The sequence below is a fragment of the Mytilus edulis genome, chromosome 14 (assembly GCF_963676685.1).
Source record: "Mytilus edulis chromosome 14, xbMytEdul2.2, whole genome shotgun sequence".
NCBI lineage: Eukaryota > Metazoa > Mollusca > Bivalvia > Mytilida > Mytilidae > Mytilus > Mytilus edulis.
This window is the reverse complement of record NC_092357.1, coordinates 16,309,087-16,327,416: the sequence shown is the minus strand read 5'-3', so window position 1 is coordinate 16,327,416 and position 18,330 is coordinate 16,309,087. Positions and strand designations below refer to the sequence as shown.

The following is an 18,330-nucleotide window of genomic DNA, read 5'->3' as shown; positions in this document are numbered from 1 at the left end:
CAAAATACTGTCTTCAACACAGAGCAAGTTGGCTCACACAAAACAGCAAGCTATAAAGGGCCCTCAAAATTGACTAGCATAAATATGTCTCTGTTTATCTACAAAGGTAAATCAGAAAACAGGACTTAAAGATTTAGTTTGAATTTTGAATTTAAAAACTGCTGACAATGCTGAAGTAATGGACTTGATGACAAGTAAATAAAATTTGCTGATTAAGCAAGTTGTTGTACCTAGAAACACAGCTGTACTTAATGACAATTATTAATCAATTTTAAAGATAAATTATGGTTTGATTATATTTATAAAACCTTTTGATAGCTGATCAAAGACCAGACTTTGAATTCTAAATGGTTATTTGATGTAATGTATACATATAGGTATGAAAAACCTTTCTGAGGTATCGTAATGTATTGAATCAGTAGATCCGAATTGGATAATTTATTACTGTTTAATTATTATCTTGTCTATATAGAGGTATTTAGAGTTCCTTTGTTGCTTCAGAATATTTATTCGCTGACATAGTTAAAATTCAAGACATTCTTTTAAAGAATAATGGACATACTGTTTTTATCATGATTTATGTTTGCAGTTTTAATTGATTTAATTTGAATATAAATTGTGTCAGTATAGTTTATGTTTGCTCATGTAGGTAACAAAGTCTATCAAGGCTAAATAAATCAAATGAGGACATATTTTGACCAGGGTATCTATCACTTAGTACATTAAGTATTATGGGTTTATGACCCTTAGATTTTCAACTCCAAGCACAATTAAAGTCATACTGTAGATTAAGACTTATTGTAATACAGTGTTCCAAATGAAGGTCATCTAGTAGGTCACAGATGCCTCATTGCTTCAGTAGTTTTACGTAATGTAGGTCATCTAGTAGGGCACTGGGGCCTCACTTCTTCTGTAGTTTTCATAAAAGATCTACAATGTTGTAGGCCACTGGGATCCATCGCTTCTTCAGCAGGTTTTCTTCTGCACCTTTAAATTTAAAGCCTATAGACCAAAGGTTCATTATCTGCCTCCATATTTTTTTTTTAAAAGGTTAGCTCTATAGCAAAAATCTGTCTTCTACACACTCAGATCACCCCTGTGTTCTAGTAATTGTCTGTTGAATTTTGAGAACCTTTTAATTCATCAAGGTAGTATCTCTTAATTATAATGTTAGTTTTTTAAAGGTCCATGCAGAAGGTGACCTTAAAGTACAGGTTTTACTGTACAGTAAAGGTGACATCTACAGTGACCTTGAACAATAGACTGAGATCTCATATTTTCTCTTTGTTAAATTTCTGTCAAATCAATTTCTGCACTTGTTTTCATTTCAATATCAGAACAAACAACTGTTTGTTTAAATATTGCATAAAGTATCGAGTATCAATATCAACGATATTTTTTTGTCGGGTTATGTGTTATAAAAATGTCTAATTACACAAGTTAATTGTACACCATATTCCTATATCAAAAGAGAAACAATATAATTAAGTATTGACGTTTTGTTTCATGTCAAAATAAAATAAAGGTGATTCACTGTTTAATTACCTTTGAAATCAATTAACACGTACATTTTTCTGCAAGTGAAAGATATATTTTTTAAATCAATTGTGCAAATTTTATATTTAAAATTTTAGATTGAAAACTGCAAACCGCCTTGATTTTGGACAAAGTCTATTAATTTTTAATGTAAATTTTCATATTGTAATTTTTTTCGTAATTTGTATTGATCATGCAGTTATACTCGACTCAGGTGAGTGAATGAGTCACCTGCTGTGTCGTGCTGTCAGGTTACCATAGCGATTAATATCATCAGGTAACATGCATGCATGTTCAGGTTTCAAGGAAATTTAATTATGCAACAAACAGATGAAAGAAAAATGGGTATGTGCAGATATTATCTTTAATTATTTTTGTTTAAATTTAATTTTGGGGGGACTGTTACTAAATGATTTTAATGACTCATAATTTTTCCATTGTTCGGTGTGAAAATGATCTAATTTGTTAATTAGTTTAAATAATTCATATTCTGTTGAATAATGAGACATTTTTATATTAAAAATAATAATGATATTTGAATGTGTGTACTTTTCATGCATGAATCATCAAAGCTGATTTCTGTTGAAAATGGTGAAATCAGCATTAGGCACCCAGTAATTAAGGTACTGGTTTGGAAGGTAGCTTTGATGTAATTCTGTCTTTGGTGACATGGATTTAATTGAGAAGGAACTATTGGTTATAGTCTTTTCTCTTAGATTAAGGATGAGATTGAGTCCATGACAGCCATTTATAAATGAATAATTAAAAGCAGGTCCAAAACAGTCCATTGTCAATGTCAATGCCATACTGCTCTCTGATTTTTATCATAAAACAAAATGTATCTTTCATTCAAAGATATTTGTGCAATAGATATATTGGTTCTCATGTGGAATATAGACTATGAAAAATCTGCTATTACAAATTAATTAATTTAAGATCAAAGAAAATGAGGATGATTGGGGTTTTAAGCAAAAACTGTTTAATGTACAATTAATGTGAAAGGAATTTATAAAATGAATTAAGAAGCAGAAAGGTTATGACCTTTTTCATATGGAATCTATAAAAGTACAGATTTGATATACAATATTTGATTGTTGTGTAGCATGAATAAGTCTAAGATATGGTGGGAAAAATTTTAAATTTATATTGAAGTTGAGATACCTGTTTTATAGATCCCTCATTGAAGTTTAGAGACTTAATATTAAAGATACCTCATTTAATTTGAGAGACTTGATATAAAAGATCCATCATTGAAGTAGATAGACTTGATACTAGATACTGACTATGTATATCTGACAGATCCCTTTTTGCAGCTGTCTCGTAATCCTTGTCAAAAGGCAACCATGGTTGATCATGTTTAACATTGATAACCATGGTCAAACGATGGTCAAACCATGGTTGGATGTGCCTAACACCTTGGTCAACTATGGTTTTCCATCTTTAGTTACCATGGTCATACATCTGACCATTGTTGACCAAGCTCAAATCTCAAGTTGTTTAGTCAATTTGACAACCATGGTTTTCTACCTTTTACATCTGACCATGGTCAACCATGGTCAACTTGATAACCATGGTGAATTCAAAAATGATCTGGATTGACTATACTCAAATTAAAATACAACCATGGTCACCTACAAAGTAATAGAGACTAAACAATAAGAATAGGAATACAGTAAGTTCAAACTATTCTTCAGTCCATTAAAGGGCATTTTGCATATTTGTAGATCATTTCAATATATCATTAAGATAAAAACAATGAAACAATTAGCAGTTAATAGCTTTCAATTTTAACAAATCTTGATGTGTTTTGGTTTTCAGATGAAAAGAAAAAGTGAAATTTTCAATTTTGAGTGTTACATTACATATCCCCTTGTGGACGGTCCCTACATTACAATATCTTTTGTGTTGCCATTCTGTAGTGTTGTTTTCCCTCTCTGCAGAGAATTAATTAATCATTATAGTGTATCAAAAGAAATATTCCATTTAGCAAAGCACATTGCACATTTTATTTGATTGAATGATAATGAAGAATTTTGTTGTGCATGGCTCTTTCATGTTTGAGTCAGAAAGTTAACATAGATTTGAACAAATAACATAAATGCATTAGCGCTGACAGTCATGGTTTTATAAAGACTGTATGGTAGTCTCTCCTGTGGTGTAAGGAATGCAGCTTTTTAATTCAGTATAGTCATTAGGGGGATGAGATATGTACTCTTCTGTCATGTCTGTCTTCAGGGGAATTTTAAAAAGAATTTGGAATTTTTTGCCTTTTTTCCAGAAATTATGTTATTTCAGTACGAAAAGTTTAAAATTATGACTGTAAAAGTGGCACAAAATATTTTTATTAATCCTTTTTCGTTTACTGTAACTTCAGAACTTTTTACACGGATTTATTATTCAGCCATTCAACCATTGAGCAATGGCCCAAAATACACGCATAGTATTATATTGCTATCAAAACTTAAATTGCAAAGTTATTTTTACATAATTTTTCCTGTTGTATAACAAATTTGCATTTATAAAAACAGCATAAAATATTCTCAGTAAATACTGATTATAAGGGAAAACATTTATTTTGTTGAAATTGTTTCAGGCTTCAGATAAATTCATAATAAGACATTGACTTTTAAATTCCCAATAGAATCTTTAGCTTTGCATGCAAGCATTATGCCCAATCCCGTTCTTTAACATTTTAACATGTTTTACAGACGATTAATTTGTTCAATATCTGTTGATAAGTAATGTCATTCCTCAACCAAGGACAATTATTTAAGAAAAAGAAATTAAGTATTGTTTTTAAAAGAGTAATGGAAATTATAAAACTGCTGACTTTCAGTTTTGCTTTGAAAACTTCTCTGTACATTACACATAATGAAGTTCAAATCACCAACTTCCCGTAGAGAATTTCATTACTGTTAAAAAAACATAATAAACCAGATATAAATACATTTACACTTAACTTTTATTTTAAATAGACAATCTCCATTTCTTCAGAAAGTGAAATATTGATTGCTGTTTTTGTTTTCCTTGAAATAATGATCCATTTTATAAAATCTAACGAGGCGTAACAACATATAAGTAGCGTTTTGAGATCAGAGGCAAATGAAGCAGAAATACGAAATGGAAAATGGCTGAACAAAATAGATTTTTTCACTGATATGTAAAAAATGCCTTTAATGGTGTTTGTCAACTAATAAAATCTCTTTAAAAATGTCTTTGGTTAGAAATAACATAATGTTTTTATGTGTTATATTTAAGATTATGATCACTTTATAAATGTATTGTTTATATCCTGCCTAATGAAGCATTGATGGTAATGTAAGAAACAGCTGAGCAAGTTTTCATTAGATTTAAATGAACATAAATCTCTTTTTTTCTTCTGTAAAATTCAAAAGATTGTTATAGTTTTCAGTTGTTTTTCTTCTTTAGGTTGAATTGTCCATCTTTATAAATCAGTTTTTATGCTTTCTGTAAAATCAGCAGTTTTCTTGTTCACAGTTGTTTTCTGCCAATGTGTTTCAATCTTTTGACAATCACTTTTTCACACTGAAATGTTATTTCTTGTGATTTAAACTTGATATTCCTTTTTTTCCAGAGGTGATAGGTTGTTCCTTCCTCAATAAACAAGGGTCTTGATGGGGCTTACAGAATAGAGCAAAATGGACAATAAAATGCGGAATTTTCAAAGGCCAAAAAAATTTTGAAAAAGGAAAAAGGCCAAAAAAATTAAGAATAGATAAAATTAAAGAATAGAAAACATCAGCATGAAAAAAAAGAATACATTAATTTGAGGACCTTCCTTTAACATCCTCATGAAATTTCAGCATTGCTCTTGGGATTCCATTATTGAACCACTTGTTATAAAAATGCTGAATGTTTATACAAAATAAATATACCATACCTTGATTTAATTGATCTGTGAGAAAGATCAAGCTAATCTCTACTGGTATTTGGTTGTATATTTTGTAAATGTTTGTTTGTTTTGTTTCAGGTTTTGGTTCATTAAGACATTGTGAATTGTTTATCCTTTCTTTAGATAATTAGAAATCTTAGCCAAAAAATGTATTATTGGAATGTGATAAAAGTGCAGGTGGTTTAATTAACATATTACTCGCTCAGCAGTACAAAGCCAGACTGGGCAATCTTTAGCTTGCCTTGAAGTCATTTACTGCTGATGTAAGGAGTGTTTCGGTACCTTAAATTGGTTTTAGAATTCAAATTGATCCAGTGGCAGATCCAGGGGGAGGGTTCCCTTTTTTGGACGATCAATGCATTTGAATGGGGGAATACAGAGACATATGGCTGGAAACCTACCTTCTCCCCTTTTTTCTCTCCCTTGTTGGCAACCCCTCCTTTTTTTTAAATGGCTTGAACCGCCCCTGTGAATGTATCTACCAGTATTTCGTTTTATTCCAACAGCTATTAAAATAGGGATATGTGGTATATTTGCAAATGAGACAACAGACTTTGTTACCTGGTATGATTGCCAATGAGACAACTGTGACAACCCTTATGTTCATTAAATTTAACCTTAAACTTTGATAACTTTGTTAATGTAAAATTAATTACTGATTAATGAAAAAGTTAATAAAATGGAGAAAAAAAATATCTACAGACAAGGTCTTTTAAAATAATAGAAATGAATGTGGCTTATTACTTGCTAATGACACGTCCTACTTCTTTTGTTATGTAATTGTTTTTTTAATCTTCTGAAATAGTCCAGTATACAATTTGTTATGTATTAAGATATAAACCATTTTTGTTGTGGACTTACTAAATAGCTTTCTTGACCATTAGTACAAACTTAATGTTTAATGTCTCTGGTCATTGATGATAATAATGTTGATTGATTTCATAACAAATAGAAAAATATTATTACATCTTCTTTTGAACTATATCCCTCATTGATTTATACAAGCTTTCAATTTGGTAGACATGTGCTGAATTTTTAATAGAACAACACATTATTGAACTAGACATCATGACATTGAGCCTTATTTAGGACAGTTAATACTATTACTCAGTATTACATAGCTAGTACTATATATAACTTAGTATAGCTACTGAATATTCAAATAAACTTAGTATAGCTCATGAATATTCAAATAAACTTAGTTAATAATGGCTCCTGAATATTCCAATAAACTTTAATAGTATAGCTCCTTAATATTCAAATAAACTTCATAATTACATGTGAAATTAAACAATTACATTTATTTCTTTGTAAACATTAAACTGTGAACATTATTATATTAATGTCATTTAAGAATTACAAGTATTTACATAAAAAAGTGATTTGGTATGATAACATTGTCTAATAAGCATTTACAATAATTACAGCATGTCTACCTGAAACATTAAAATCCCCACTTAATGTTACATTTCCTATAAACACATTAAAAACAATATTGTTTTGGACACACAGTCCATTATTGTGGTTTTCTCACCTTTAACAATTAATGGATAAATCAAATAAATTGAGTTTTTGTAATTGATAGGTCAGTGGTCACTATGTGGTCAATGTTGACATGAGGTGTGATTGTATTTACATAGGTGGTCAGTTTGAGTATTACCTGCTACAGATATTTATATAGATGGTCAGAGCCTTTGGTCAGTATGTTTCTGGCCAACCTTTTCCTGTTTCTGACAAGTATTGATACATTTCCTGTTAATTTGTGGTCTGTTTGTGTGCATTATTCACTAGTCAGGAATTAGTAGTATTTTCTAACTGGAGTGTGAATAAGTATTGTACCTTGGATTATTAACATTTAATTAGAACTGTTATAGCTCATAATGAAAATGACAAGACAAAAGGTAAGCTACATCATATATGCTTAAGTAGAAATTTGGATTCTGCAATCAATTTTACAATTTATTTTAGGAAAAAACACTCTTCACATGAACATTTCAGTATCACTTGCAATCGATTTCTGTTCTTTAGTTTTTTGTGAAAAGAATCCCTATCTTTCCTTGTGGTATTATTGATGTTAAACCTAAGGCTCTTGACAGCTCCTTATTTCAAAAATAGATGGACCAAAACTTTAAATGTTTCATTTGGATTCACATATATTTCAATAATCCCTGAAAACAATATTTATCTGCATTTTCTTTGAAAAAGCTTTAATTTTAGGGTTTTACATAACAGTTTCACAAATAAAAAGAATTAATTTCATTAAAAAAAAAATGTAAAATAAACAGAGCCAATCTTATTATGCGTAATGCAGAACTTCTTGACACTCCTGCCAAAGGGGTGTACTCTAATAGTTCATGAAGAACCAGTAGCATATATAAGTATGTATCTATCTGACATATCTTGTACATGTCAGGTATATAGTGAAATGGATTATGTCTCATCAACTTATATTTACATCTAAATCCTTCTTATCTCCTATAAAATAATTATTCTGACATATCCCTATGAAAATCATTCCTATCACCTCCCTAATCTTTAAGTGGTCAATTCTTTGTGGGGGGTGCCTGTCAAGTTTAAGATTCCTTTGGTTGTTTTAACATTGTAAGACAAGATAGCAATGAATGATGGAATTTATTGGGGTGAGTCAGTTATTTTTAGCTTCAATTAATTTTTGATGCCAGATTTTTTGTATGTAACACTTTTTTTGTACAGCAGAGTATCGCTCAGGACAACACTACATGTATATAGTAAGAACTACTTGAAACACAATGAAAACATTACGTATGGTAAAGAAAATTGAATTTTGTTATGGTTTGATGTAAGAGTAAATCAAGAAAATATCACCTCATTTAAATTTGTTCTTAAATGAAGACCATCTTTCATAATGAACAAGAAATACAAAAAAAAATAAAAACCTTGGGATCGCTTTTCTTTAATTTATGATTGCTGTTAGTGTCAAGTCGTAACATTTTCTTTTTTCACATGTCTCAGGGATTTTGATTTGCCAAGTGGGCCCCTTGTTGTCTCCCGTTTTTTTTTTTATTTAACGACATGTAGCAAAATAAGGATTAAAGGTTAACTATCAAACTCCAACAAAAAGACATTTTTCCTCAGGTTTGATGGTTTTTATTTTTTCTCCAGTTTATATAACATGGAATAAGAAACTATTTATGGCCATTAAGCATGATTATTTTTCTCCTTAGAAAGATTTATACTACAATAACTACTTAATCAGACATTTTCTGTCACTTAAGAAAATAACATGTTAGACATCTTACATTGATTCATATAAATTATTGTTTTGATTTGATTTTTTCAGGAAATGACACTTTTATGAGTTCAATAGGTTATGTTGAATGCCTTAAATAATTTTTTTTATGAATTAAGCTGGTGAATATTTGTTGTATAAAGTTTAGGCAAGTAAACTAAGATAGTTCACAACCTTTTTTGGTGAGTTGAACATTTTCGAGAAAAAAAAGGGAGACAAAATTTTCTTTCATTTATAAAAGGGACACATTTTTTAACTACTTTTGAATTCAGTGGTATTTTGATATGTCCTAAAAATAAAACAGAAGTGACTATTAGACTGGGGGATGTTTCACATATTCTTAAACAAAATATTTCACCCCAAAATTGCAACACATTAAGAAACCTGAAACTTTGATTATAAGAGAATTAAAATGGCATCTTATAAATCTAACCTTTATTAGTCATAAAATATATCCAAACAGAGCCCATATTGAAAACATTTGAGAAAAAAACAATTTTTTCTAAAGTAACTTACAGGTACTGGACCTCAGAGATGTGACTCTTAATGGTGTAAATTTTTGTGGAGAAGGGTTAATAATATACTTCATTGATTTAACCTGGTCTGTGCATGATGATACTTACTCTGCACTGTAATACCAAGTTTGATTCCTGAGGCTTCTTTTATCATTATTTCTAAGCTGACATCATGGGAGGTTTAATACAAAGATATTATGTTTATTTGTCAAACAAAAGAAGATTAAATCAGAGTCTAAGTAACCCTTACAATGACATGATCTTCTCAATCAAGATGATAGAGGGGTCTCAGAGACTGGGGGTCAGGAGGGGGAGGGGAGTCTAAGTAACCCTTACAATGACATGATCTTCTCTATCAAGATGATAGAGGGGTCTCAGAGACTGGGGGTCAGGAGAGGGAGGGGAGTCTAAGTAACCCTTACAATGACATGATCTTCTCAATTAAGATGATAGAGGGGTCTCAGAGACTGGGGGTCAGGAGGGGGAGGGGAGTCTAAGTAACCCTTACAATAACATGATCTTCTCTATCAAGATGATAGAGGGGTCTCAGAGACTGGGGGTCAGGAGGGGGAGGGGAGGTTAAGTAACCCTTACAATGACATGATCTTCTCAATCAAGATGATAGAGGGGTCTCAGAGACTGGGGGTCAGGAGGGGAGTCTAAGTAACCCTTACAATGACATGATCTTCTCAATCAAGATGATAGAGGGGTCTCAGAGACTGGAGGTCAGGAGTGGAGTCTAAGTAACCCTTACAATGACATGATCTTCTCAATCAGGATGATAGAGAAGGTGGAGAAACTGAGGGGCTGGAGGGGAGTCAGAGTAAACATGTCAAACTGCTACCATGGTTCACTATTGTTAACATGGCTCACTGTCACCATTGATAAACATGTTTGGATGTGCTTTAAACCATGGTCAGCTATGGTTTTCTACTTTTTAACCATGTTTAACCATTGTGACCATGGTCATACATCTGACCAAGCTCCAATCTTAAATGGTTGTCCATAATCAACTTGACAGCCAACCATGGTGTAATCAGAAAAACTAGGAGTCTTTACAAAATGGGCAAAAAATAGAGGGTACCACAAGGAGGGAGCAGGCGTCAAGGAAACTCTCTGACTGACATTTTTTATCCTTCTCGATCAGAATGATAGAGAAAAGGGGAGAGAGCTGGGCATAGTGGTAGAGTGTTGTTATTAATATTTATCTTATCATTGAATTGATCAGAGGAGTCCTACAAGTAGTTTAAAAATAGCATTTATTGATTCAAAATATATTTGACCTAAATTGAAAAGGGACAAGTGTAGATATTTAAGTCTTATTTTTATAGTGAATTTTACAGTATTATGAATACAGAAGAAATATAAAGGGATAATTCCACTGGGTCTTAGAATATCAACAATTCAATCAAATAACATTTTGTCAGCATAACCACTAAATGACCTTTAAATTTTATAAATATACTGGCCTTGATTATATAATTCTGATCTATTTTAAGAAACAATTAATTAAATCTTCATTTTAATCAGAGTTCCTAAACAGATGTGATTTACAGGGTTCTGTTGAACCAATAATATCTACAAGTTATCTAAGACAAGTAGTGGTCAAGCAGGTCATTTTAATCAGTAATAATGACTTTAGACAATGTCTGACCACTTACAGGAAGCCTAGCTTTAGATTCCCAAGTGAGAATTATCTCAGTTTTCTCTAATCAATACCTAAATGGAACAATTTATCAGAATTCCGATTTCTCCTCTGTTTAGAACAAATTACTGCTGGTAGATAAATGTCAGATGATGGTTTGATAATCTTTGAATTATGTAACATTGAGGCTGAAATGGTCATAAAGATCAGGGATATATAATGTTTAAGTTCTTTAAGGTAAGGCCATTTAGTATTTTGTCAATAGTTGCATGACCCCACTCCTGGATGGGAGACAGGAGGGATTTTCTACCCGGAATGATGTTATATTTACAAATATATAACAGTGACAGGTTTTAATTTCGGATTTGTCTGTAATATAGAACTTAAGTTAATTTTACTTACTAAAAATTACAAAATTGCTGAATCAGCATTTATTTAACTTTTCCTCACTAAATAAAAATTGCTGAATCAGCGTTTTTGGAAAATCATATTGGCTCAGTAGTCAGGAATACATAGTTTTCAAATTATACATGTTTAAAGAAGCCTACATCCACATTAAACATGCATCAATATTTCAGTTTTAGGGGTTATATGCCCTTAAAAAGCTATACCTTTTATTATAGCAGTGTATTTTCCCTGCTTAATTTATTTATGCAAAAGTAAGTATCTCTTCCATGGGCAGATTCTAAATTGTTTTAAAAGGGATGTATGTAACTTTATATATTAAATGCTTATGTACATTGTCACCCATGTTAATAGCACAGTGCCAAAAAAGAAGAATTCTACTCTTCCGGAACACCGAGATCACCCAAACTTTTTAATGGGGACCCTGTTGCCCAGTCTTTACTAAGTTTGCTATGTTGTAATTTGTGTACTGTTTTTTCAGAAAGAAAAAAATTACTCATGTAAATTTATTTTATGTAATTTTTAACCAGTATCTGTGGATTCATTTATTTTCGTGGGTACCAATTTTCGAGGTTAGAGGAAAACTTGATTTCATGGTTTTGGAAAAGTCTGCATAAATGTACATTCCTTTAGAAAATTTGTTATTTGCTGAACATTTAAATTCATGGTTCACCAGATGTACCCACAAAAAACTCAAAAAGATTGTTTTGCTTTAACCTATACAATGTAGTGACTTTTAGTTGATTTTTATGCCCTATTTCCGGTCTGCGCATCTGTTCCTCCGTCCGTTCATCCCTTCGTCTGTCTGTTGATTTCATGATTTTACAAAAGTTTGCTTTTGACAATCCTTTAGAAAATGGGTTAACTTCTTTTAAATTTGTGGGCTTCAAAAAACGAAAGCTTAGTCTCTTAAAGTACCAACGAATGAAAATTGCTTTCCCACAATAATATAATGAAAATTAGATCTAAGTTCAAGTTGTTCTATCAAATTGGACAGCCTCTGAGTATATGAATATGAATTGTAAAGAATTTCAGATATTTAGATTAAAAGCAATGTTTGTCTTTCTATATCAAGAGTATTTAATGGTATATCTAGAATTTCAATTGGCTGATGAGGTAAATGATTATTTTTATTTGCAATAATAATTCTTATCTTAATTATGATAACTTTAAAATTCCAATATACAAAAATGTTTTTGAAGTTGTATTTTGAACAATGATCCTTTTGTTTTTCTTGCCAAAGAATTTGATTGAATCGTAATACAATTGTATCAGCAGTAGGGTTAATTTAATGGAGAAAGAAATAGAATGTTTCTGGATTAAAGATAAAATATCTTATTAATTGAATTTACTTAAAAATTGTAGCTTTGATAAAGCTTATTATGTAAATGTTATTAATCTAAAGAAAGAATTCTATTAGAATGATTAGGATTGAGATGCAAGACATTGTTAACTATATTGTTCATCAAATAATCTTAATTATATTTTCTCTATAATGAGACATGATGACCTTGACATTTCGAGTCGAGCAAAGAAACTTTTTTGTTCAGATTCAGACCCAACCATGTAGCATTTTCAATAAATAGTATTGAGTAAAGAAGTCTGCTTAAAAAAAGGAATGAAGTATTCCGTCATATGCATGTTTACTGTATCCTGATCTGAAATCTTCTGTATACAGTAAGCTGTAAAAGTACCCTTGTTGCTTGCAATTTAAAAATAAAATCTGAATCCGATTCCCAAGTTGAATATTACATGAATAGATTTAGTAGTAATGCCCTCAGTTGGAAGTTTTTGTTGTTTATGTTTCTTATTTCTGATTTTTCCATACCTGTTTCTTAGTTTCTTTTGTTTGAGTAAATTTGACCTCATTTTAGTCGGTTGATTTTAAGTTCTAAAACTTCTTATAACGCTTTTTATGCAAATTGATTCATTTACATATTTGTTGTTGTAGAAAGGAGGTTATTATAATATTTGGTATTATTGTTTAATATCCTGATTTGTTAAACTAATGTAGTTTACATGTAGATTAGGGATTAAGGTCCTCTGATCTAACTATGGGATTAGTTCCGTTACACAATATCAGAATACATTATATTATACACGTTTAAAACATGTTTCCAGCTCAAAAATATTGCAATATTTTACCAAATCAGAAATGCTTTCTAACGAATGTCACAATGATTATTTAATGATCAATTCTAAAAATTTTGTACAGAAATATAGAGTCGATATTTTGTTTCTTTTTATATCCTACAATGCACTTCTTTACATCATAAATTGTTCATGTGTGAGACAAAATCCTTGCAACTTATCAAACCAATTTAAATTTCAACAACAATTATTTAAACAATTGCGTGAAATAGCTTGATTGTGACGACATTACCTTGAAATTATGTAAAAACCTGGCAGCAATTTCAGTTTTCAACACTTGTCAATTTGCAAGAAAACTGACTTTGAATTGTTTATTTTAAAGTTTGAGTTCTAGCTAATGTTGTAAAGGGATTAAGGTTTAACTTAAATGGAAACTTGTATTTTGATTTTGAAAGTGTTCGTATGTTTATGCAGCAGTTCTTGAAATCGTAATAAGTTACAGCAGCAAAAGTTACCAGAGACCAAATGACTTAGTAGAAACATAACAACTAAAATAAAGGCAACAGTTAAGTTATAATATCGCTGTTCAAATGTCATAAATTAATTGAAGAAAACAAATCCAGGTTTCAAACTAAAACCGAGAGAAAGACATCAACTATAAGCATGATAAGAGGAAAACAATGAAACAGAAACACGAAGTACAATAAAAAACAAATGACAATGCAACATACAAAGAAACAAACTATTAGATTAAGTCTTGCCTCAATTCAACAGATCATTTCAATTTGATATGAGTGGACATTATAAATGGACATCTGTATAGGTGTGATAAGTTGTATCACATAGTGTCACAAGGTGTAATGTTGTTGTTAAATTGAGAAATCTTGTATTGGGGCATGGCAGTAAACAATAGCTAGTTCTGTTAACCTATGTCTGTGTTTGTTTTAGGTGTCGTAATGTCTAGTAAGTCAGGAAATGGATAAACAGGGAAACATTTCCTTTTTGTGTCCATTGGAATATAACATATAGATAAAGTGAACTATTATGTATGTTCCAACCGACATACAATGTGTTTTGTCCTAAAAGAATAAATGTAAATTCAGAAATTTTTCAAATGTTCATATAGCAAAATTGTTCAAATATTGCAATATAATAAATGCGCGTGCACAAAGTTTTGAATTTACAATAGTATTCTTGATTCGTTAACTGTTTCTTAAGTATCATTAAATCAATGCAACATAGATTTATATGTCTCTTTTATTAAGTGTCTTGTATCTTTATTTTACAGAAGGACAACATTCTGAAAGATTTGGAGAGAGAAAGAATGCTGAGAGCTGATGCTGAAAAAAAGCTACGAGAGCTCACCATTGAAACAGACCAATCACAGTCCAGGTTGCGTCACATCCAAACAGAATTTCAAAAGTAAGAAAAAGTTAAAATGTTATTGATTGTATAAGTTCTAATGTTTTATCTTGGATTTGGTATCATACCACAAATTCCATGAACATGTATAATTTTTCTGTAAGTCAAAATGTAACTAATAGCTTCTATAACAATGGCACTTTTTTCTCTCATCTAGGGAGTGAATAATTCTTTAAACTTGCACTGCACAATAAACTGAAGTTTTAAGTTCAATCTAAACAGATACAGGTCAAAACAATCGGTAAAAGCGTAAACAAAGCAGAGAAGTTTTAGCACCCACTTGTTTCAGAGATTAACAATCTCAGAAAATCGTACTCTCTAAACAAATTAGATATATATTTAGAACCAATTTGTATATTTATCATAAAATATATGCTCTTTATTAAATTGGATTTCCCAGATGTTTCGTGTTAATCTTGGTACAAAAATGTGAAAAAGATATTTGACCAATCAGAAATCATAAAAAAAATAATGAATGACCACTGTGTCATTGATTAATGCTCCACTGGCTCCAGAAAGACTGACGTTAAATAAAGGGAGTTAATAACATGATCAATGATCAATATAAAGTGTAAAGATGACGATTTTTAGTAGAAATTTATGTGATATCGTAATTGTTTTTTTCTATAATAAATCTGTCCACCAACAACTTCCGCTATGTTTATTGTGTCAGAAATTTATTGATATATTGATAGAAATCATTTCTCATTAATATGATGTTTTTTTTCTATTTTTTTGTTTTGTTTATTAGCATCTGAAGTGTCTGAAATTTATTGATATATTTCTAGAAATCATTTTTCATTAATATGATGTTTTTTTTGAAATTTTGTTTTGTTTATTATGCATCTGAAGTGTTGAAAATTTATTGATATTTTTATAGAAATCATTTTTGGTTAACATGATCCGTTATTTTTCTAAAAAAAAATTATTGAACTGTCAATGAAATTTGTGAAAACTTTGAATAAAAATATTGATATATAAAGCAAATAAGCATTGCTAATTAGAACATGATATTTGTAATTTGTTTCTATATTGCAAAATCAAAAGATGAATTGTAATTTTGCATGATTAAATTAGATTTCTAAAGAGGCATATAAGTATTATAGCTTATAAAGAATCTATTTTAAAATAACCTTATAAAACTTAGCTTCATTCAATATTATTTTATAAGAATCTTTAGAAATTGGAAATTCCATATACAAAAACATCAGATCCAAATTATGATCACAATGTTTAGGAAATTCCTAATTTAGTAGGACTAAAAGTACAGATAAAAACAATGAAAGGATATTACTTGTTTGAAGGGTTGATACCAATTATTAGATAACTTTACTAATTGGAACTTTGATATCTGATAGCAAATCCTTGGAGACTGAATAAAGTACTTTTGTAACCTTTTTAGGAAAAATGTCCTTCTGGAAAAAAAGGAATTCAGCTTGATATAATCATGAATAACTTAATTATGCCAACAACAACAAAACAAACAATCAAAAGGCATTCAGAGATTGACATGTATTAAGTCATTTAAGGTGGTACCCAACACTTTCACTAAAATTAAATTGGCTCGTTTTATTTTCATAAAATTTTGTCTTGACCCTTTAACAAAAAGATAAAAATTTCAAAAATTTTGAACCAACCGTTTTGTCAGAAAAATTACACTGATTATATAGCAGTTTAACAAACACCAATTTTGATAATTGTGAAGCTTGAATATTCCTTTTACAACACAATGTAATTAAAACGTTAAGCTGACTTTACAGAGTTATCTCCCTGTAGTGTTAGGTTCCACCTTCAGACACCAGACAATTATCTATACACTATCTGAGTACCCCTTGCTTTTCGTAATTCATTCCCTAAAATAAATCCACTATTTAATATAAAAAATAAACTCATCATAGATATCAGGACCAAATTTAGTATACACCAGACGCGCGTTTCGTCTACAAAAGACTCATCAGTGATGCTCGAATCAAAAAAAGTTGATGTAAGTGTCTAAGTACACATGTTCACATATAAGACTTTGATTTAAAATAAGAACATTCAAATGTAAAATAAAGCATGAATTTGGGTCTGTTTTCTTAAGGTTAACCATACATTCATTTTCAAATAAGTTCCAAACTTTCTGTAGAGTTTTCTCAACCCAAAATAAGTGTCTGAATTCTATCTAGAAATGTTAAGGCAGACTAGAATTTCTCTGATGTAATGATAATTTACTAAACTTCATCTGTGTATATACATTGTATGACTTTGCTATATACATAATATAGATATTAAAAATTGAAAATAACCATAACAATTGAATTCCATCACAAAAATTAATGTATTGAGTATCTGAATTACCATCAAACATTTTTAGAAATTCAAAATCATTTAAAATGTTAAAAACCTTTTAAATAACAATTAAACATGCTGGTTAAGGCTAATTAAGATTCAATGATGCATTTTTAGAGTCATCATTTTGTAGTACCAGATACTGCTATTCACCAAATCTGGGTTTATTTGACTAAATTGACATTGATATAGAATTCGTAGAATAATTTATTATTTTGATGCAATAAAGGAGATGAGTATCGCCACTCACTACTTTATTTAAAAGGCTTTCCCGATAGTTCAGTCTTGTCTAAATACCATATAATTTATACTTTTACGTAAATGTTTACTTTTCTTGATGGAAGAATTGATAGATTTTATATCAGAGAAATTAAACGTAAGATTCAATTTTGTCAAAACCTATTACGAATGTTACTCTGAACAGATTGGTTGATAGAAACTGCCGATTTCCCCGTTAACAGAAGCATACATCTATGAAGAATTGGTTTTCTGGAATGTCGCTACAGGAAGTTTCCTGTTTTGTGATGCTCCCTTCTCATTAAAAATCTCGTTTGTATTGATTAATTACTGAAAAAATTGCTATTTACTTTTTACTTCCGATATTGAAAGCTGAATATGTATTTAAACTCATGGGTGATGAACTATCTCATTACAGAACTTAGAATGTGTCCTTTTTATAGCAGTATTTATTTTCCTCCTTTTATATACTTTGACGGTAAAATCTTCATGTTGACATGCGATACAGTAATTATAGGGTAATTTTATAGTCGTCACTTCTTGTGACATGGTGGTATGTTTTAAGATTGAAGATGATAGAAAAAGTGAAGAAGTCGGAAGTTGATTCTAGGGTACCTGGAGTTAATAAATCTGAAAGAAATTGTACCGGTGTCCAAATATAAAGTCGGTCTAAATTCTAGGATACCAGTATATAAATTGAAAATAAATCTAAGGTACCAGTGTCTTAATTTAAATGTAAATCTAGGGTACAAGTGTTTAAATTTAAAGTACATCCAGGTTACTGTGTATAAATTTTAAGTAAATATAAGGTATCCATGTCCAAATTATAAGTAATTCTAAGGTCCCAGTGTATAAATTTGAATGTTAATCTAGGGTACTGTGTATAAATTTTAAGTACATATAAGGTATCCATGTTCAAATTTAAAGTAAATCTGGAGTACCAATGTATAAATTTCAAGTAAATATA

The 18,330-nt window shown here is 30.2% G+C and overlaps 1 protein-coding gene across 7 annotated transcripts in view; it reads left to right on the top strand.

Annotated features, from left to right (window-relative positions):
* The window catches only part of LOC139502863 (serine-rich adhesin for platelets-like), a 127,249-nt gene that overhangs the window by 88,546 nt on the left and 20,373 nt on the right, over positions 1–18,330 (top strand). For all 7 annotated transcript variants that reach the window (XM_071292495.1, XM_071292493.1, XM_071292491.1 and 4 more), the window contains one exon: positions 14,662–14,795. In XM_071292495.1, the coding sequence (XP_071148596.1) occupies positions 14,662–14,795 (134 nt within the window). The remainder of the gene's footprint in view (positions 1–14,661; positions 14,796–18,330) is intronic.